We start from the raw sequence: 24,021 nt of genomic DNA on the forward strand, positions 1-24,021 counted from the left end.
ATTTATCCACGCTGTGCTGCACTCGACCTAGGTGAGGTGAATGGGTACCCGGCAGGAATAATTCCTTGAATGCATTAGCGCTGAGAGGCAGCTCGAGCTAAAGCCGGGGTAATAATAATAATAACAAAGCGCCTCGGAATAGAATATTTCTAGATAGATGGCGCTATATAAATGCCTATTATTATTATTATTATTTCTTCATAAAAGAGCATAAAAATCTGAGATATTCTGTTTATTCTTTCCACACAAGTTTGTCACTCAAAAAAGGGTAAATTCCTTCCAAATTTGCGGAAAATAAATATTCTACTAATGTGAGAGCACTCATAATTGAGAATCTCCCTAAACAGTCCCTTTCCAAGTCAGGGAATCACTAACAAAATTTGATATTGTCTACTGTCACTGTGGGTAGAATTCAATCTATTTTTAAAAATATAGTCTATATATTTTTGCAGAGGAAATCCATTTCAAAACTTTGAGTAAGATAACAATAAATGCAATTTAATATCCCTACATAATTATTGAGCCATTATATGACGACTTGCAATTATGGTAACTTTGTCCAAGCCCATTGCAGTTATCAGAAAGACATTGATTTCTTGCTCAGCCCTGTTACCATGGTAATTGTCATAGTGACAAGATTACAATAGTAATAACTTGTTTATGGAATGAGGTCCCGGAGTGATACTAAAATTATTTCTTAATCCTCTGATCACCTTTATTAACATTTATCTACGCATGATTTTTATTTCAAAATATAAATTTTCGTCTTGTATACAATAGTCCTTTAAACTGGAAATTATATTTAATTTCACAAAAACTTCTAAGAACTAGTAGAAATATTAAATATTAATAAAAGGTGATACATTTGCCCATTGGAAAAAAAATATTTCTTTCTTGTATTTTGTGTGAAAATTTTGTATACTTTAATGTCATTGCCCGCTGATGAACCTGAACACTTTTCTACAGATGTGCAATTTAAAGAACATTAAATGCTTTGGTGATATATATATATTCAAATTAATTTGAAGTAACTACTTATTAGCTTGGCCTTCATATATCTTCCATCTTGGTACTTGTTGTGATACCAGTACTTAAACAGCTTGGGCAGTGGGAAACCTGCATTGTAAGAAATAGAGAAAGAACAAAATGAGCTGCTGATGTAAATTACGTTTACTCATCTAGTCAAGTTTTATAAAGAAGAAGATTTAAACTCTATTTAATACTTTTGTCACTTTTGTCCGACATCCAGATAAATTGATATATCAATATAACTATTTACAGTATGTTTTGATAATAAAGAGTCCAAATTAATTCAAATATTTATCAGATGATAACTGTTAATATCATGTTTTTTATGTACATGTACATAGACAGAAGGTATGGTCAGTGAAAATGGAAATACTGGTGAATCTGAATTCAATGGAGCTTTAATTGTACATGATATCTTATCTTGATTCAGCTCAATTAGCCATACCCCCCCCTCCCCCCAAAAGAGGGAATATTTATTTATTTAGATTTAGACTTTAGCTTAGATACAGCCTGTATTATTATTAAAACAACAAGCATACCTTGCAATTTTCCAATTCAGATATCCTGTTCCTCATTAGAGTGTAATCCACACTTGCTGATCTGCATGGTACTCAATTTTGTCCCTCTGACCGGGTGTGAACTGCTAAAATCTTGGTCCTATTGGATCTGCAATAAACATTTTTTTTTTAAGTTTGAGAGTACGGTATTAGAGAGATAAATAAACTAACCCCAATAACTACTCTTCTTAAACAATATTTAAAAAAATTCAAGCTGCCCATAGCATTGGCCTATGAATATTCCAAAATTAATTATCTGGTCGGTCCAAAAAAAATATCTCTCTATCATAAAGTTTCACAGAGAAGCATACGGATACCAGGTACCAACTGTTTATTAAAGTAAAATGATTCCAACCAATATTGCTCCAGCTGTATAGCTGAATCAGGACCTGGTCTATACTGGTCCTGTATATAACTAAAGAATCACAACACATATGAATGAAGTAAATACTAATAACTTTTCAGAATACCACTCTAGGCCAGGCCCCAGGATCCTGTTCAAATGGAAACTTGATTTTCGTCTAAGACATTTCATTCAAATCTAAACAACACTAAATCAATTGGATTTCATTCATGATTAGGCCTACTCTGAAGTAAAAAGTTTTTGAATGAAAGAAGAAGCTGCTGAGAATTATACTTATTCATATGAAGATGAAATAGCGTGGACGAACTAGACCTAAACTTCAACTTTCAAGCTTGAAATTGAAGTTTGGGCCTAGTCCGTCCCCGCTATTTTCATTCCCCATGACTACATCGACAATCTCGCTAGCCGGCTAGCACTGGCGTTATCAAGACCGGATCCCGCTCTGACCAAAATCGACAGTTTCTCGTTACTAAAACAGGAGAACGGAAACAAGTCCACATCTACCCCTGATAATTAACAATAAAACTGATATACAGGTTTACTTTTTGCCTAAATGAAGCATTCCGATGAAGGTCTAGATCTACGACAAATGAAAGTTAGGCCTATTTTTTGAGAAACTCAAATGACAGATGATTTATTTGAAGTCAGGCAAAAGACATGGGAGTGTATGGAAATGGAAGTTTATAAGTAATACGGGATGGGCCCCGAACCCCGGCAAACACATCACCATTGCAAGTGAGATCAAAACATGAAAATGATCTTAACTTACTTTTATTCTTATGGAATGTCAGTAGATTAATATTGATGTTCCCTCCAAGATTTTCTGCTCCAATGAAGTTCACCCAGAAATCACGATTTCGAACATCAATTCTATAAACAGATGATTAGTCGAGCTATTTCGTTGTAGAAACTGGAAATTCGCAGAGTCCAAAAGAACAACACTTCGCACAGATCTCGTGGGGAATTGTGGGAAGGAAAAACGTGTTTAATTCCTTAGGATATGAATAAAACATTAGCGTCTTAGCCAATCATAGAAGTGCATTTTGCGTAATTTGACGTCATTCTCATGAATTAAACATTGACCCTCCAAAATCACCCTTCAAATTGTCCGCCGGCAGCCATATTGGCTGTGTACAAAACCTATGGGAAATAAAAACGCGCGAAAAGAGTTACCTCTCTAGCTCCCTTCGGGAGCTTACGTATACGTAAGATCGTATCTCTGTGCAAGAAGCACTGAAGCACGCCCTCATCGATACCTTCATTGTGAAGCTCATACCAGCTCTAATTATATGACGAGTGAGAAGGGTGTGGTTGTGAAGTTTCCCAAGGGCCTGCAAACGATTGTTAAATAGTCTTTTTTTACAGTTGACGAGCAAAAACTGATACAAAATTTAAGTTTTCGCTTTAAAAGAGATGATTTGGGTTACATTGATATATTTCGGCTTTCCCGCCTGAATCCCAGTTGATGCTTACTGCCTACACACACAACACACCCTGGACAAATCCAGGGCGAGGAGGTGCTACAGCATCACCAGCGCCCCAGGTTTCCAGAGTTAAATGCCCTTTATTATCGTCCAAATAAGATATTGCCGATTTTACAATCCATGTTCAGTTTTTACTTTGTGAGTAAAAGGCCAAATATTTCATGAGTTTATTCTCTCACTCTCTGTCTCTCTTTCTTTTTTTCTCCTCCCTCTGCTCCTGTTTTTGTCAAATGTCCGTTTTCTGTAAGTTCCTTCTGTCTCTTTAAAACATTCTTATGCTTTAAATCATGTACTTACTATTTTATATGCCTCTCTTATTATGATACTGTTTTGTAAATGATTCGTTATCATTGCTATGTTATGCTTATGTACACTGTCACAGGGCCCGTGTAAGACCAACAAACTGTTGAAAGGGCTTTCCTTTTTTTTAACAAATGAATACATAAAATATGAAAAAATTTTCATATTGATATATTTACAAGAAGCACCGAAGCACGTCCCTCGATCTGGCTAATATCTGCACCATTCAGAGACGTTCCGGTCACGTGACCTCTGGAAAGAGTTAAATCATGACGTTTCCCTATGTTCCTTGTCGATTATATACATACACCAACAATATACTTACCGTTCCTTTCTTACTTTGCTTGCAAAATTGGCTCTCTATCTCTCTCTCTCTCTTTCCCTCTCTCTCTTCTTCTCTCCTTCACTGCAACTGTATCTGTCTCTCTTACCTCATCGCTTTGCTTTAATTCATATTGATGTTAATCTATTCAGAAGAATTACTGAAGATCATCACTTGTCGACGCTCCCACCTTGAAGCTATCATTATCATGTTCTATGTAAACATGTGACTACTGAAAACTGAGTTGTGAGATTTCTCTCAATTCATATTCAATATTCATCCGCTCACAGTAGTGCAGCCTAGCCATGTGTGAAAATTACCCCCGAAATAAGGGAATTACCACTGCGTAATCCATACACGCGTAACGACATTGATCATGTACATACGCCATCTTGTCTCACAGCATAGATAATTATACTTCAACACATCGATCTCCGAAGTTTGGACATAGTTTTAATATTGCTTTAAGACGATCATTTTCTTTTTCAAAAGATGGTCATGTGAGGTAATGCCATAATATGTCAATAAAGAGAAGGTAAGTAGACCATACAATGTTACATCCAAAACTTGATATCACGGAAATGCCTGATATTGTCGTATTTCGGATCTTTATTTTCGTTCGGAGCATACAATAATTGTCGGAATAAATAAACTTTTGAATAGGTTATAGAGTGAAGCATTTATTTGTAAATGAAGCATCAATATTCTAAGTTAATAATCAGCAACACTTATAAATTGAGTTGAAATTCATGAAGATATAATTGGAGATTCAGACAGTGGCGCAATTACAAGGGGCATGGGGGCACGTGTTCCCCCCCCCCCATCGGCTGGCAAAAAACGGGGAAAGGAGAAGAGAGAGAAAGGGAGGGATACGTAATGGGAAAAAAATAAATTATTGTTCATTATAATGATATATTATATATGATATGTTATATTACATTAAAAAAAATAACTAAGTGAAACATAATTTGCTCAGGGCCTATGTCTTCATCGTTCCTGTTGCTTGCATTGTCTGTTTAACGAGATATATGTCGAACCTCCACATTTCAAGTCAATATACAACAATTAGATTTCTTCGCACTTCGAATTATTATTGTTTTATGTAATGACATATGCTTCTTTTTCATGACTGCTTAAAGCGATTGCCCCATTTTAGGGTTTTAATATAAAACATTTCCTGCCCGTGCTTATATTCGCTTTAGTGGATTGGTGTTATATGTGTGCTCTTCATGAATTCCTAAAATCAGTCCTTAAAGAGAAATGCCAGTAGTTGCAGTAAACACTGATTTCATGAGAAAGTCTGTAAATCCAGGCTTAATTGTCAGTATATCATCGAGGATCTAGATCTGGTACAGTTACATAAACTGAAATTTGTGAAATCTTGAATTTTACACTGAAAAATGTTCACACTGAAAATCACCAACACAGATAGGAACACGTGGGACAGTGTATTATTATTGCTGGAATAAAGACCCGACGGAAGTGACCGAATCCGCGCTTATTTTGCTTATTCCTCAGCAATTACACAATTTCTTCAAGAATCCTTTGGCACATATCTTTTATTCATACAAACAGACACTTGGGTGGTCATTATATTAGATTCTGTAAAAAGTCATTTTGAGATCGTTACCAATACTGGAATTTATCTTTAAATGTCCCTTTTCTGATGTGAATATCAAAAATTTTCAGCTTGTGCTTCTTGCTCGCATCATTTGGTTAGTGAAATACGCATGGTCTTCGTGAATTCCTACAGATAAGCCCTAGAATGCCCCTCTTCAGGTCTGAATTTCCTTAATTTTCAACTCGCGCTTCGCGCTCGCATTATTTGATCAGTGAGCTGCGTATGATAATCATGATTACAATGACTACAAAAAGTGTTTCATGTGTTTAGATGTAATTCTTATAAAAATCAGCAAGCGCTTGGCACTCGCATTAGATGAATATGGTGAGATATGTATACTCTTAATGGATAACTGAAATATAGTCCTCAAAATATGTTTGGGGTCAATATATACAAAAGTTCAGCTTGCGCTTCGCGCTCGCATTGTTTGTTTAGCGAGATAGGTACGTATCATGATTACAAAAATATTCTTATAATGTCCCTGTTTAGGTCTGAATATCAAAACGAAATCAGATGCGACCAGTGAGATACATATCCGTATACATATCCATTAATGTCACTGTCCTTAAACTGTCTCTATTAGGTCTGTATATCTGGCACATGAGCGCCCTTTGCTCGTTCACTAAGTGACTAAAATTTTTGCTGGTGCCCCCCCCCATGCCATGACCCACGGTACGCCACTAGATTCAGATAAAACGGGACGATGAATATGATAATTATGAAGTATAAAACTCTTGTTCTGTAGTTAGTTCAATTTATATTGTCTATTTATGGATTTTTGATGTAATTCAGTCTATCTGTATTGGATTTATTTTAATAATCAACAAGTCTCATTTATATGATTAGTTTCGGGGTGTAACAGTTTAAGATATGATTAATTTTAACTTCCTCTGATTGGTATACAGATGGTGGTGGTGATGATGATGATGATGATGGTGATGATGATGATGGTGGTGGTGATGATGATGATGATGATGATATTGTTCCACGACCATTTCTATATCTATATGTTTATTTCATTTTTCTTCATGCATAAAAAAGAAATTGACAAAATATACCGTGAGAGTAAGAAAAAAAAATCCCCATTTCATGAAAGAAAATATGTCATGATGGTATGCTCACTATATATTACTGGAAAGAATGTATTCTCCCAAATAATTTGATACCATATTTATGTGGTACGCTTGGATGATCGAGAGGTATTCTTTGCAGTAATGTAAATTTTGACTTGCGCCAAAGAAAGACGTGACTGGAATGAATAAATTCAGATGTAAATGATGTCATAATCTTACAAGAATCGCATTAAAATCCATTTTAAAACACTTTTCAGTAAATTACATTATACATGTTATAGTTGTTTAATAGACACTTTTACTAATAAGCATTAAAAAATACAAATTAGAATGCCCCTATTATGTTAAGATGTAGGTATCACTTGCATCTTCAATGAATACAAAAATAATCAATGACATAAATACTGAAGAGTACCCAAAAAATGTCGTTTACAATATTTGAGAGCAATAAATTCTGCATATTCTTCTTGAATGATAGATCATTGTTACATATTAGTATACGAAAGTAGTGAATTTCAGATGCTAGGTCCTTCGTGTCATGTAGATAAATATGAATGTCTCTATTCCAAGTAAAACCATCCCGAAAATGATAAAGGTGCTCTTTTTATTTGAGCAATACATAAAAAGTGCAATTTGCATTATGTGAATCTCAATATTTTCAATGTTTAAAGTTTAGAGAATAATGAATCAGTAAGTTCAAGATAATCCAGTACAAAGCCATATGCCTCTCTTTTGCAATCTTAAAATGCAGTCAGTATCCACTATATTGCTTTCCCATCCTATACAGCGCCCCCCCCAAAAAAAAAATGCCCCTCTAATATACGGCTGAACTAATTTAAGAATTAGAAATTGTTCTTAATTAAATGTATGGTAATAGGAAGCTCATCTCATAACTTCCATAAAAAATAATTGGTCTTGCTTCAATGGTTTTGAATACACAGTCTATTTTGTAACAATGGTGCTTTTCAGCCCATTTCAAGTTTGCATACATGCAGCACTGCTACTACTGCAGGTTCTGCACTGCCTAGCATATCAACCCCCTTTGATCATTCAGAATCAGGGAATTCCCTGAGCTGACCAGGAAATCTAACCAGGCTTATCAAATAACAACCTTGCGAATGTTCAGAAGGGCAGCAAGAGTACATGACAATTCATTTCTAGTTTGATAATGGGAGATGTACAATTTTAGAGGCAACAGGTCATGTGTGTTTCATGCATGCCTTTTTTCAACAATATTACATTCTTGATTTCATTTTTTTTAAAGTAAATAGACTCGGGTTAATTCCCTTACCGTTTTGTATGAAAAAGGTTCAATTATCACAAGTTATGTTCGTTTTCGCAAAGTGTGATACACTTTTGGTTTGCCTTTCATTGCTCACCTTATTGTACCTATCCGTCATTCATATTTTCTTTCAAGTTGGTGCATGGATCCCCTATCAATCATAAAAAATCTTGATTTTTTATTTAATTTTATTTCTTTTGGTTTTGGTTTTTACCCTTCTGCTTAGAGGGGTGACATGTTAAAGACAATGCAGAAATACAGCAGTGTTGTAAACTTGGAACGACATTTATCACTGTTACGTAACAGGGTGTGTATTCAAAACCGCTGAAGCAAGATCAATGAAATTTTCATAGAAGTTAGATTATAAAATAGATAGATAGATAGATAAATTTTATTTTCACACGGTAAAAAACCGAAACAGATACAAAGTCTGATTTACATTGGGGCCGTGCCATTAATAAAATGTACAAAGTAAAAGGCATTCAAACTTACATGAATAAATACATAAAACATGATAATCCTAATTATTACCAGGTGATAATACAAAAAGTTAAGTTTATGAAAATAATAACAAATTGTAATCAAATGATAAGTTGGTGATATACAGAAATATCTTCAATATGAATACATAATACAGAACAAAATTATTATAGGGTGAAATATTACTCAGATACATGATTATAAATGGGTTAATTTGAATTATTGAGAAAAAACTCCAACAACACTACACACTCAAACATACTCACAAACAGATACACACCATACACCCATCCAAACACTCCAGTCATCATTAAGTTTCATCCATATGATATAATGCATACAGGCAAAGTGGGAAAACATCATGCAAAACATAAAAAAGACGACATACCCCACCCCCACCAACCCATCCCTTTGTGATTCATTTCCTTGAACTAGCTAAAGCCTTTTTGAAACTGGAAATGGTATTAGATTGTTGCATTTGAATTGGTAGTGAGTTCCAGCATTGAGCCCCCCTGAACGTAAATGTTTTCTTACCAGATTCGGTTTTTACTTGGTGGATAATTAAAGTTAGTGGACCTGACCGTGTATTATATGTATGTGTATAAAATGAAAATCTTTCAATTAAATATGTCGGTGCCTGTCCTGTCATTATCTTAAACATCATTACAGCAATGTTGTCACTTCTGTTTTCTTGTAGCGTTACCAATTTTAATTTATTTAAATTTTCTTTGGAAGATGAATACCATGGAGATCGATTTATTATTCGGGCAGCCCTATTTTGTAGCTTTTGAAGAACTTTCTGATTAATCAACCCGCAGTTACCCCATACACCATCGCAATAGTTAAAATGTGACATTATCAGGGAATTATAAACAATAATCAGTTTATTTTCGTCGACGAAGTTCTTTATAGACTTTAACATGAATAAACCACCATTTACTTTCTTCTGAATATAATTAATATGGTTTTGCCATGTTAAATTAGAATCAAGAATAACACCTAAATATTTACATTCATCTACCTTACGTAATGGAGTATTATCAATATGTATCTGTAACATAGCATTTTCAATTTTGCAAAGCCTTTGTTTGGTACCTAGTACAATGTACTCGGTTTTATCGATATTTAAATGTAGTTTATTTTTAATCAGCCATTTTCTTATGTTTTCTAGGTCTTCATTAATCTTACAACATATTTCAGTGGGGCTTTTGCCTGAGCAGTAAATCATCGTATCATCTGCATACAAGCTACCTCTACAATGTTTTAAAATGGATGGTAGATCATTAACAAATATGATGAAAAGTAGGGGTCCCAATATTGACCCTTGGGGAATGCCACCCAGGATAGGGCGATTTTGTGATATATGGCCACTGACCCTAGTAACCTGACACTCTATCCATACCATACTGACATAATTTATCGATTAACAATTTGTGATTTACAGTGTCAAACGCTTTACGCAGATCAAGCATTACAGCACATACAATGTTCCCGTTATCAAATTCATTAAACCAATCATCGGTGATTGAAAGCAGTGTTGTCATGGTTGAATGAAGGGGCCTAAAGCCTGATTGGGAAGCATTCAAGAGATGATTAGAATTAAAATAATTGTACAATTGGTTAAAAACTATTCTTTCTAAGATCTTTGATAAGATCGGTAAAATAGAAATCGGTCTGAAATTATTAAGTTCATTAGAGCCTCCTTTGTGTAATGCAGTCACGATGGCATTTTTCCACTTTTCAGGAACTTCACCGTATATAAGAGACAATTTTATTATGTGTGTTAAGGGCTGAGTTATATATTCGGCAACGAATTAGATCAATTTAGCGGGTAACAAATCGCACCCCACAGCCTTATCATTTGGTAAATTCAAGATATGCCTATACACCTCACTTTCATTTACTAGTGTGAAATGAAACTTTGTATTTTGAGGCAAATAATCGAAAGAATACGTAAGATCGGAATTAACTGTGGGCTCTATAATTGAATTTGCTAACTGGGGTCCTATATTAACAAAATATTCGTTTAATTTTTCGGCAATCAGAATAGGATCATGAATATCAATATCATCACATTTTATAAACGGTATTTCATTTGATTTATTGTTTCTATTCAATATCATATTCAGATTTTGCATGTTTCTTTTAGATTGCCTTTCGAAGACTCGATTTTTGTTTGAAAGTAATTTTTTTCTTGTACTTCAATTTTGTTGTTACAAAATTTCTAATTTTCTTATATGCTTTTTAATCTTCATCCTGATTATCTTTAACTGCTTTTCTTTTCATGATGTCTCTTTTACGAATCATTGCCAGAATATCTGCATCAATCCATGGAAGGCTGTCCTTTTTTATCTTCGTTTTTCTTAATGGGGCAAATTTATCACATGATAATGAAAAAGAATTTATAAAAGCATTGGCAGACTCATAATCTTTCTACTCAGGTACATTTGATTGAGAATATCACCACATTCTGGAATTAGTTCAACCCTATGTAAGAGAGATATGTTGGTGACGTGCTGCATATGCTATATTTGATACTGCTTGATACATATTCCGTTAACTTGTAGCAGAATCATATAGAACTTTATGTTTGAACTGAAATGAAATAATGAATTGAATTGATCGTCATCATTAATGTTGAAAATGGACCAAAACTCAAATTCATGCGATAAGAATATAGACACACTTACAATCTCAACTATTGTTTATAAATCTTTCATACATTTTTCGCTTGGATAACTGCAATAAAAATTGATTAAAAGTTATGAGTATTATCGAGCTAATTGCTAATTTAATGAAAATATTAGTTTTTCATAATTGACGAAATTATTTCGTAGCTGAGTAGGCATAAAGTTCCTCCTCGAAGTTATGGTTTCTCCACATTGCGTCGTTGATGGCGGTATGACACTGATCATGAGAGAATGATTCTTTATCCAGAGTTAGTATGTTCGAAACTATTAGTCTGTTAATGTAAGGTTATTACCGCTGGTTCCAATTTTCAGGGACAAGGGAACCCAAACGGGCTTTCTCCCACCTCCCCCTCCCAACAAAAGCAACAGTTCCCAATTGCATAATTGAATTGAATTGAATTTATTTTCATACTTCACAAGGTAACAAAATAATAACATAATACAAGAAATACATTTGGTTAAATAGAAAATACAAAGATAATGGCAGTAAATAAAGTGAAATATGAAGGAACCTGCATGAAAAGCAGAGCTTGTAGTGTCTGCAGGTTCCTTAAAGTAATTATGAAGTTCGTAAGGAGATCGGACACTAAAGAATAATTAGACTACAAAAGAAAAGCCAAACATTAGCACAAAATCAAGGGGTAAAGAATTAGAGCAAAAATGGACAATGTGATATATAGGAGGGGATGAGCGAAGAATGAAAAAATGAATAAATAAAAAACTTTACCTTTAAAAAGGTACAAATCAAACACATTACATATATTCAACCAGTGCGTCTTAATGGGCACCCCTGTAGCCATACTACATGCATAGAAGGGTTCCATAGAAAAAAATTGTTTTTAACTTGTTGTTTTTTATTGTAATCTTTGTCTGATTTTATTATTTTTCTATTTAAATTATATCATTTTTAGTCTGGATTACACCTTCAAGTTGTGCTGAATCGGGAACTACGCCATCTACGGCGAATGTCTGAGGAACCTAACAGCCTAAAGAGAGAGTTTACCCAATCAGGTTAAATTTCATTTGTTTCTCTCATTTAACGTACCCTACAATGAGATAAATCATGCCCTTTCATTTATTTCAAGCGATTTGATATTTCAAGATTAAGAAATAAATCTCATAATAGGCCATTTGCTAACGTAAATCGATAAACCATGATCATTTATTGACCCCTCTCCCCCTCCTTCCCATTCATCTCACTTTCTTACTCGTTTTACTATCCTTTTCTTCTCTCTCTCTCTCTTATTCTCCCGTTTTCAAGTCAATTCTCGCACTCCGAGTTATTATTTTTTATGTAGTGAACTATGCTTCTTTGTCATGACTACTTAAAGTGATTCCCCCATGTTAAGGTCTTAATATAAAAAAAATCCTGTCTCCGTGCTTATGTTCGCATGAGTGTATTAGTGAAATATGTCTGCTCTTCATCAATGCCTAAAATCAGTCATTAAATGTCATGTTTTCTGATCTGAATAATTATTTTAAAAATTCCATTTCGCGCTTCGCGCTCACATTATTTGGTTAGTGAAACACATAAGGTCTTAGTGAATTTCTACAAACAAGCTCATCTTCAGGTCTGAATTTCCTAACTTTTCAGCTCGCGCTTCGCGCTCGTAGTATTGAGATGCGTAAAAAAATAAGAAAGTGCTTCATGTGATTACATGTAATTATAACAAAATCAGCAAGCGCTTGGCACTCGCATTAGATGACAATGGTGAGATATGTATACTCTCAATGGATTCCTAAAATATAGTCCTTAAAATGTCTTTGTTTGGGATCAATATATACAAAATTTCAGCTGTGTTTGTTTAGCGAGACAGGTACGTATCATAATTTTAAAAAGAATACTTTTAATGTCTCTTTTTTAGGTCTGAATATCACAAATTTTCAGCTCGGACTTCGCGCTCGCATTGTTTGATCAGTGATATACATATCTGTTCAATGGCACTGTCCTTAAAATGCCTCTATTAGGTCAGTATACCTGGCAACTGAGCGCGCTTCACGCGGACACTAAGTGACTCAAAATTTTTGCTGGTCACCCCCCCATGCCGTGACCAATGGTAAGGTCCTGGTCTTATTAAATATCAATGGAAAGGTAACATGGGGATTATCATTAGGTCATTTGAAAATAACGAAAATTTTACATGAGGTGGAAATCCCCAATTAAAGAGCGCTAAAATGCCTCTCTGAGAAATGCTTTGCATTGGTCTCTGAATTGATTCGAATTTGATGACGTGTATGATGACACCAGAGACGTGATATAGCTCTCACACATCAAGATCCACACACGCGCGCAAAATCTATTGCGAATAGTAGTGAACGTGCGATTTCTCCACACTGTCACTGAGTAGTTCGATCATGAAATGGTAGAAAACCATAAAGTTATATCTAGATTTGGATTTCGAAACAAATGTTGTTGAAGAAGAAGAAATGCTAGCTCTAGTGAACAAGAAAGCGATATGGAAGAAGGAAAATGGGGGAACTGTGCCGGTGATGGAGTGTAACCAACCCTGTCATGTCATGCATGTCGTATTTAGTCAATTCACATTTGCACCTGCACGGTGCACCACCAAAATGAAGCAATGATGAAAAAAAGTCCACAACAGAGTCTCTTCACTCATTCAACAACTTCGAAATATAAATAAATAAATTCTTCATATTCTTCTTAAATGATAAATTATTGTTACAAATTTGTATATACGAAGATAGTGAATTTCAAATGTTAGGTCCTACATGTCATATAGATACATATAAATCGCACGTTCAGAAGGGCAATAACAGATTGAAATGATGAAATATGTAAATGAAATGCATATAACATTTCTAATTTCTTACTTGGATGAGAAAGGAAAAAGGGTGTTTTTTAGCCTAAATGTCATCCAGCTTATCTTCTTAAACTTGTAACCTTTACAAGGTCTTATAAGTTAGGAATGGTCATGCCTGATAGTAATGGAGGGTTTTCCTTCCCATCTTCTTTTGAACTTTGACTGCTAAGTTTTCCAAAGTACTCAGTGTTTTAAAACAGAAAAAAAAATTGCATGAGATACGATGAAAGGAAAAAACAACATTTCATCTGTTTATGAGACCAAAATAAGGAGAGGAGAGAAATTTATATACAAATAAAACACTCTTTTTCCTCTTCTTCTGGAATTCGATACATTGTTTCCTAGTTTCGATTATCACAATGATAAGGTGTATATATATATATATATATATATATATAAATATATATATATATATATATATATATATATATATATATATATGTGTGTGTGTGTGTGTGTGTGTGTGAAGCTATACATGTACAACAGCTTTGGCAACTCTTTTTTTATTTAAATATTGTAAAGAAATGGATGAAGAGAACAATGGTAGACGTAGCTTAAATCAAGGTTCCCCAGAGCTATCTACCCTTTGGAAAAATTGGTTAGCTCTGGGGAACCTTGATTTAAGCTACGTCTACCATTGTTCTCTTCATCCATTTCTTTACATTATATATATATATATATATATATATATATATATCTCTCTTTTACGCAATTCCTGGCTCTCAGTAAACTGTAAAGTCTGTAAACAATTCTTGCACACAAAATTCTTTGGACGTGATATAAATACATGTTGTTTTTTGTTTACATGTTTGAATGGATGGAATTTTTTACATTGGCTTCAAAGCTCTAATAGGCAAAACATACTCGAGGTCTTTAAATTGCATTCTTATACGGTCATTCGACTGTCGAGTTTTTCAATTATTCAATTACCCCATTGTGATAATGGTATGCATTGTATGATATCTCAACTAAACATGCTTCTCAATATCGAAGCCATGGTTCTTTTACAAACGTTACATAATCAATTGGGTGTTGATTATGCAGTTAGAGTTTGGATAATTCGGCGAATAGGCTTGTTATACATGCTAACTAATTTTTTACCGCCATCTCTTAAGATGCTTTAACACACCTTTGATTTATATTCAAATACTCCTTTTTCCAGTACAAAGAATTTTTGATATACAAATCACACAAAGAATTGCAGATGTTTTAATTGGGACTAACAGTCAGTCATTCATTGCGCATGCTTCCGGATCGATGTTATTTTATTTTTATTTTTATTGTTATGTTAAATCCTTCTTTAATTGTGATCAAAGCTTGATCAAAATCCAGTTTTAAAAAAAAGTACAGAAGTTATTGATTTTCAAAATCTGACAGTATTTGGTGAAAACGATTTAGGCCTATATTCGCAATTGATGGTGCATGCGCGTGCAACATGTCTCCCAATGACAAAACAAGCATATGTGGTCTTACATATGAAATCAAAAGTCAATCCTATATTGCGTTTTATTCTTTGTGGGCAAACTTGAGTAAATAAGCAAATTCTAATTTAGTAAGTTAACATATGTAACAGTCAGACGATGGAATATTCATTTTTAAAAAGACATGCGTAAAAGGTTCCATAGAAAACAACTGTTTTCAATTTTTTTATCGATTATAATAGGAATGTTTGTCTGATTTTACTTTTTCTCTATTTAAATTATGTCATTTTCAGTCTGGATTACACCTTCAACGTTGTGCTGAATCGGGAACTACGCCATCTACGGCGAATGTCTGATAGACATAACAGCTTAAAGAAAGGGATTACCAAATCAGGTAAAATTTCACATTTATGAAAAATCGAAAGTTCTCTCCTCTCACCTTACAATCATTTTTTTTTATAAATCATGTCATTTCATTTATTTAAAAAGATTTGATATTTTAAGATTAAGAAATAGGTTTTATAATAGGGCATATTTGCTAATGTAAATCGATAAAATGTTATCATTTATTGCCTTCTCTCCCTCCATCTTACTTTCGTACTCATTTTACCATCCCTTTCTCTCTCTCATCTTCTTCTCCTCATTTCCTTTCTTATTCGTGTTGTAGTTCTTCTTCTCTTTTCTTTTAAATTCTTACTCGTTTTTTCTTTCATTACATTTCATTTTATTCATCTCTTTTCTTTTGTTAAAGGATCCTCTCTCTCCAACCCCCTCTAGCCCTGCTGTAGTTCTTCTTCTCTTTTCTTTTAAATTCTTACTCGTTTTTCTTTCATTTCATTTCATTTTATTCTTCTCTTTTCTTTTGTTAACGGCTCCTCTCTCTATCTCTCCCTCTCTCTCTCTCCGACCCCCTCTTGCCCATTCTCTTTCTCCCTTCCTCTTCCTTTTCCTATTTTTTTTTTTTTATTTTCACACATCGGGCATGGTGGCTCAACGGTAGATCGCGCGCCTCATGAAAGGTCGTGAGTTCGATCCCTTGCCGAGTCATCCCAAAGACTTTAATAAAATGAGACATTTTTGGCCGATTGCACGAAAGGGTCTTTGCAAGGACCGGCTTTCGTGTCGCCCATTTCCATGTGGAACGCATTTTGAATAAATCATCTGCATACATATTTAATTAAAATAAACAAAATGTTTGTTTAAAAAATAATGTGGTATATCATGAACTTGTATAAAATTTGATTTAAAAGCAAGCTAACAAATCTTATTCTTTATCATAAATTTCAGAAACACCCCGCTTATAGCGTATCATAAAAGATGGGCGACACGAAAGACGGTCTTTGCAAAGACCCTTTCGTGCAATCGTCTCCTAACTTCTTGCCAGGCGCTCAGCATCTAAATTGTATAGAAGCAAACAAATTAATCATAATATGGCAGCCAAGTATCCCCTAGACCTATCTTCGTTCCTCTTCGTCAATCAGATCCAGCCGCTCATCTTCATCTAATTTAAACCACGGTCCTCGCATACGAAGATCAGATACGGTGATAGTGCTTTGTGTATTATTGCCCCTGAACAAGCTCCAACCTCAAAATGCTCCCTCTGTTGAGATTTTCACATCCTCACTCAAAACTCACCTTTTCTCAACAATGACATAGTTTTTTTTAGTTATTAATTTTTATTAATTAATGGATATTTTATTATTTACTTTAGTCAGCCTACCTGTGCACTTTGAAACACCCACATAAAGCATCTTATAAATGTTATTATTTGTAGTATTATTAGTAGTATTATTAGTAGTATTATTATCATCATCATTATTATCATTTTATTATCAGTATTATTACCATTATTATTATTGTTATTATTATTATTATCATCATCATTATTATCATTACTACTACTACTACTACTACTGCTACTACTACTACAACTACTACTTCTATTACCACCACCACTACTACTACTACTACTACTACTACTACTACTACTACTACTACTACTACTACTGCTGCTGCTGCTACTTCTATTAATACTACTATTACTACTACTATTACTACTACTACAACTACTGCTGCTACTACTATTTGTCTATTATCACGTCCACATATACCCCTCCCCCCTTCAGTGTCATGGGAACGATTTTTTGACGGGGTTGCTGAAGGAGATTTGAAAAGAAGAAAAAAAAAAGGGTTATTGGTGCCTAGGAATTTGAAAGGCAGAAAAAAGGGTTTTTACTACAAAATGGAGATTAAATTGGTTCAGAGGACTTCGAAAAGCAAAAAAAAAAGAAGGTAAAACTAGAAAATGAAGGTCATTTGGTTACCATTGGCATTTTTACACATCTTTCAGAATACCGGGGGGGGGGGGCTGCCTGTGGAGAATAATACACGCGGCACCCCAAGAATTTTATTGGGGTGCTTAAACACCCCAGCACCCCACTTCCCAAGGCCATGACCTCTATCCATCTTTTTTTCCTTTGTATTATCAAGATAGTACGCTGGGGAATTAACACTGGGTGCACGTGCATCTTCCCCTTGTTCTACTTCCAACAGCTGATTTTCTAAACTTGGCTTCCACCTCCCAAAGTTTTGCACCCCATGCCACTTTAGTTCCACTGACCTACCCAGGAAGTCGGGGGGGGGGGGGGCACTTCCATTGACGAGTGGATACCATGCGCGAACAAAGAAACGCGTAAAAGGAGTAGGGGGGGGGGGGGGGCTTTTTCAAGATAGGGCACGTTACGTACTTAATGTAATAAGGGTGTCAAAATACAAAAATACTGAATAGAGGGGTTTTATATTTTGCAAGATATTTGGTCAAATTTGCGAGGTTATAAACGATACTAAAATGTTTTATAAAGGGTGTACTTTTTGCTCCAACACTTCAGAGTCCGACCGACGTCCGAAACAAAACAATAAAATATTGCTGTACTTGTTTAGGGGGGGGGGGGTCAATCCAGGGAATGCTTGCCAATGGTACCGTTTTCTTTCAAGTACTTGTTAAGGATAGGGTTTCACATGCCAATTCTTATTAAGGGGTGCAATTTCAGAATACGGAAAATGCTTGTTTAGATTGTTTTTCGAGACCCCATGGTCGTGCATGGTATCCCCCCCCCTGGGCATGATGTGCATCATGGCGGCTAACTTCACCCCAGACCAACAATGTGAAGGAAAGGAGTGTCAATCAATCACAGATGTGACGTACTACGTGGAGGAGAAGAAGAGACTCTGTGATGACTGCGCCTCTAAAGAAAGATGCATCGCAAGAGTTAAAAGAGGTGTACCAAATATTTATTGTGAAGAACATGATGAAAAGGTAAAATTATATTGTAAAAGTCATGGTAAAGCGTTATGTGCATTTTGTGCATTAGATCATTTAGACCATTGTGTGCGACAAAATATGGATGTCGCAATCGTAGACCTTCAAGCGAAACTTGCGAGCATAAAAGAAAAAGGGAGGGACAAATTAAAAGAAGGTCGTCTTTATGAAGATGAAATTGACCAATGCACGAAAGACACAGACACCCATCTACAAGCTTTGAAAGATGAAGTTAATTCCATAATCAAGGAGGCGATCAACATAGATAAAGTCAAGGAGAAGATGGAGGCTGACAAAATCAACCAATTTTTTGATGATCAGAACCAAGCACTTCAAGAAGAGATTATGAAGATTAATGAGAAGATTCGAAAGAACAATGAAGAGAGAGAGAAACAACTTGAATTAATCCATACAAATGCACAGATTAGACAAAGACACATGGACAATAAGAAGATTGGTCTTCATAGAGACATTGATAACATTGTTAAAGAGAAGGATAAGAAGATCAGAGAGTTGATGAAATCATTACAGGATGACACAAAAGCAATAGAGAATGCATTACAGACCATAGATACAGTACTAGAGGACGATAAAAACATTGTTAAAGATGGCCATAGTGTGAACATGTCAGTGAGTGATAAACTTAAGAAACCACTTTATAAGAATGATGTGAAACAAATCACTGATAGAATATCAGGTGTGAGGTTTGTGAAGGGTGTTGGGAGAGAGAAGTATGATGGTAGGATTGGTGGGTATGATGGCGAGTGGATGCTTAGTGATGTAATCAGTGTTAAAGATAAAGTCACAGTCCCATATATTGTTGGTTGCATTGATGAATGTAATGTGATCATCACTGACAGAGTCTCAAGTAGCCGGCATACATACATGTTAGATATAAACACTAAACACATTCAGAGAGTGATTACAGGTACTGATACATCATGTGTTTTCTCCTGTTCATTACTGAATGATGACAAGTTAGTGTGCGGTAGATGGTGTAGAGGTTGTACAGGGGACAGTTTGACTGGATGCATCAGTGTGTATGACAGACAATGGATGCGCATCAATGACGTCACAATACCAAGAAAAACAACGTACAATACCTCATGGGTGTATGTAGCTGTTGACCGTGATGGGATGATCATTGCTGCTGAGTGGGGTCAGTCTAAGATATACGTCATCAACCCAGCTGATAGTAAGATCGTGAATACCATCACATGTAAACAGGATGTATGGATGCGAGGTGTGCTATCATCAGGTCACATCATCGCTCAACCTAAAACTCGTGGTGAGAGAGTACTAATCATAGACAGACAGGGTGGTCAAAGGGAAATCCCCTACAGTGATATCTTGAATGTCAGTGTTGATCCTATAACAGACGACCTCTACGTCGTGACATCAGATGATGAGTACAAGACGTGTATGATTGATCAGGTGATGAGAGGGAGTGAAGTGAAGAAGAGAAGAGTGACGTCATTCCCTCTATCAATTAGACTGACTGATGAGGATGATAGGTTGCTTTACCTTGTTAATTCCCGTGTAATGATCTCATCATCAGGCAAGATAATTGCTTGTAATGGAGATAGTATTCTCGTATTCGAAAAGAGAATCTCACTATAGAATGATGATATATCGGGATCAATTATTGGATTAACTTTGACATTTTTTTATACCATGACCACAGTGATACCATCTTTAGAGAATTATTTGCATCAATTATGTTATTAAGTTGTAGGCCTAATAACTCTCAGCCATTTTAAACATCCCGGTTGAAAATGAACATTTTTTTTTCATAGGTCCGCATCCAAGAACATATCATTCATATGGAAATAGGTCTCAATATCATTTGTTGAATCTATTATATGCGAGGACATATTTCATAATGTCATATTTTCTAATTCTTTATTTTTCCGTGTCATTTTGAAAGATAGATAGCCATACACACCATGATATAGAGGGGCAGATAATGATCAGATTCAACTGAACACGGTGACCGAACAAATTTAGTTTAGAATGGGCACGTGGACTTACTAGGAAAAGATTCCTGAGATTTATCAAAAAATTTAATGAAAAGATATAAAACAAAATAAATTGGAATCATTCACGCTTAATATAACTGGAATTTCGCATGAAGCGAGGAATGTGCATTTTCTTCATGAAAAAAGTGTAACCTATTTCCAGAAATACATGTATATACCAAGGGGGCTGTCGGACACTGTTTGAAATAATCTGTTTCGTCTGTCATTCTAATAACATTCATGTTTCTATCAGCGAACAAAAAGATGGAAAATCAATGTAAAATAATCATCTCAATTTTTGGCTTTTATTTTGCGAACAATGAACCGGGTGGCTGCATGAAATATTAGGCTTCAACCAATATTTAATGAATTCAACACGTTACAAAGTAAAAAAAAAATAGTAAACATGGTTATATAAAGTGAAATTGGCAAGCCAAGTTCCAATGCTTGGACAAAGATTCAGATTCAGATTCTTTCAGATTCATTTATTATTATTATCATTATTATTTACTTGGCAAAATAAAGAGAACAGAAAGAATACATGCAATTCAAATATCAAAGAATGAACAATAAGATAGAAATTAACCACTGGATTGCCAGGGGTAGAAATAGTTAACTGAATAACTGTGGCAATACGCCTTCTGCCCCAATTCCAGTGGTTATAAACATATACATACATTAATTTAAAATATTAAAATCATACGAAATGTTAAGATCAGTTTAACTTAAGAAAAACCTGAAACTTAATTCCTAACAATATTGTAAATGAATTAGTTATAAATTAATATATAGCTATAATATGTATTAAGTGAAGAATAAACATATAAACTAAATTAGGAATTCAGCCACTAATCTGTAGGCCTATATATTACTGGTAGACCTAATTACAAGGTGAATATTAAAAAAGAACAGGTAAGAAAAAATCGTACCAAATTACACAGTGCTAAAATAACTCTTTAGCTGTGCCAGCCACGTTGACAGAGCGGTTACGGCCACTCCCGAGCGCAGGAACTCAGGCAACTTTTCCCAATAGCGGGGAAATGAGTTGATTGCAGAGCAATGTAGTCGCTGAGTCCTGGCCCGGAGGTGAACGAACCTTACAGTGTCGACATGTCTGGCATTTACAGCAATGAAACGTTTCACAGTGTTGCAATCAATAACCCCAAACAAAGACTTTACAACATAGGACATCAAACAAAATTTTCTTCTTTATTACTGATCCATGATAAAATGCATAGAAATTTAATTATGCTGCATCTCATTTTACCATTTTCACTTATCTTCCCTCTTGTAATAATCTTAAAGTTTCACGAAATTGCAGTTGTTGGACGGTATAGATATATTTAGAATAAACATGATGTGATACTGAAATAATAAAGGCGGAAAACATATTGAATATTGATATTATGATGCATGATAGGCTTAGAGGGGAGAGAGAGAAAGGGAGAAACGGAGAGTAAGAAAACCAAGGGAATGAGGAAGGTTGAACATAAAGAGAGAGAGAGGACAGATATAAGGATATGACGGGCCAGGGATAATGGGTAGATTATGTTTCAGCATTAGACATCATTCCCCTTATAACACTGGGCTAAATCCGATCCGAGCAATGGGGGGGGGGGGGGGGTGATAGCAATATACTGATCTGAAAATTCAAGCAAAGTGGGGACACCCACCACATTAAAAGCTATGTATACGGGGGTATATGTCTATGTACATAATGCTACCATCTTTAACGGGTTTTTTTATAGATGTTAAGTAATGGTGTACATTAAATCTAGTTTTGCGCGCGAGTATTTGGAAGACAAAGTTATGTCCAAAAAACTCTTTCAAGACTGGGATGTAATTATCACATCACGGGCAGTGTATAACTGTGTATATACTTTAAATGTATATATTACTGAAGACATATAAGGAATTTGTTCGATGGCTATGTTGAAATGGATTTGTTAGGTTATAAATAAATGAATTAGGGCAAATATCAATATGCACCAAGCGAAGAGAGGGATAGATATAATTTTGGATAGTCGTAAGACGAAATGATGACCAAATCATTTTTCAAGGGGTATGTAATAGAGTGGGTGCAATTTGCTAGCCTTGAAAACTGCATATAATTACAAAGGATGATGAAGGTTAATTAGCAATAAATTACAGAACTACTGAAGGAAAGGAAAAGAAATAAAGATAGCAAATAAGTATAAAACAGTCCATATTCTATTCAATGAAAACTCATGTGCTGACTGGTTAGAGGTGAGATGAGAATGAAAAAGGCAACCATCATTATCGGGATTAAGGGTGCTTATGAAATGATTATAAGTCATCACAAGCCACAAAATTAACTTCCAAATAGGTGATGAAATTGCGATAACAATATTGCAGAAAGAAAAGATTTTGAATAAGCTAAGATTATATTGTGAGGTGATGCAATATTCAAAATTTGCAACAGAATTCATATTTGAAATGTTCAACAATTTTTGTGGAATTAATTAAAGTCTGCTATAAACGGATGAAATTGCACAGTGTGAGGGAAAGAGTGATGTCCAAACTTGCCTTTGTGTTTAATTAACGGCATTGATTTGGTCAATGCCATCAGTAACTCATCGTTCTCTTAACTCTCGAAGTATAGAGTATACCTATGTTTTCCCCGCTTCCACAAAGATGCAAGGATAGTATGACACCCCAACCACCGGTGTATGATAAATGATATTTTGATTGGTTTATGATCAAAGTAATAACCATATTTATTAGCCAATGGTATCATACACAATGAATACAAGGGGACGTATTACTCTCATGATGCAGGGGATATAAGCATTTACTATATGCTAAACCTATAGGGATTTGTAATGGCCAAAATCGTGTAATATTAGATTGAGCGCGAAAAGAAAATGCATTTTTAGAATTCAAAATTGGGATATTTTAAGCATTTTGACCGCATTTATAGTTGAGTCTACGCATTTCATTACTGTCTTGAAAAGGGGAGATGATTGTGCATGCCATCCCTCTCTTCACAAAGGAGGATGTATACCCCATACCCCTTCATTTACGCCCGTGCCTCATGATATATAGTTATGTTGATGTGCAGTAAGTCAATGAAGTTTGCAAAACATTGTATTGAGAAGGTAAAATGAATGAGTATTGTTATTATATCATGATGTACATTAAGAAGCAAAATCTATATCTGGACGAGAGAAATTAACGAATGAAATTACGTACCCACCTTCGGGAGAAAAAATTGAGGT

At 34.9% G+C, this 24,021-nt stretch overlaps 1 protein-coding gene and 2 long non-coding RNA genes across 3 annotated transcripts; 2 read left to right on the forward strand and 1 right to left on the reverse strand.

Annotated features, from left to right (window-relative positions):
* Positions 1-436: 436 nt before the first annotated feature.
* On the reverse strand, positions 437-3,156 carry LOC121416665. Its single transcript, XR_005970229.1, has 3 exons — positions 2,720-3,156; positions 1,569-1,695; positions 437-1,116 (listed from the first exon to the last, which is right to left on the reverse strand). It is a non-coding gene; the product is annotated as an uncharacterized LOC121416665 (long non-coding RNA).
* Positions 3,157-4,425: 1,269 nt separating this feature from the next.
* Positions 4,426-15,820, forward strand: LOC121416666. Its single transcript, XR_005970230.1, has 3 exons — positions 4,426-4,591; positions 12,114-12,213; positions 15,739-15,820. It is a non-coding gene; the product is annotated as an uncharacterized LOC121416666 (long non-coding RNA).
* Positions 15,821-18,578: 2,758 nt separating this feature from the next.
* On the forward strand, positions 18,579-20,649 carry LOC121416667. Its single transcript, XM_041610143.1, has one exon. It carries the CDS (start codon positions 18,579-18,581, stop codon positions 20,382-20,384), a length of 1,806 nt encoding a protein of 601 aa, XP_041466077.1. The 3' UTR covers positions 20,385-20,649.
* The last annotated feature ends 3,372 nt before the right edge of the window (positions 20,650-24,021 follow it).

The sequence above is a fragment of the Lytechinus variegatus genome, chromosome 6 (assembly GCF_018143015.1).
Source record: "Lytechinus variegatus isolate NC3 chromosome 6, Lvar_3.0, whole genome shotgun sequence".
Lineage (NCBI taxonomy): Eukaryota > Metazoa > Echinodermata > Echinoidea > Temnopleuroida > Toxopneustidae > Lytechinus > Lytechinus variegatus.

Bases quoted from the DNA above. Each gene is read 5' to 3' on its own strand.
- LOC121416667 (XM_041610143.1), top strand. From the start codon at position 18,579: ATGGCGGCTAACTTCACCCCAGACCAACAATGTGAAGGAAAGGAGTGT.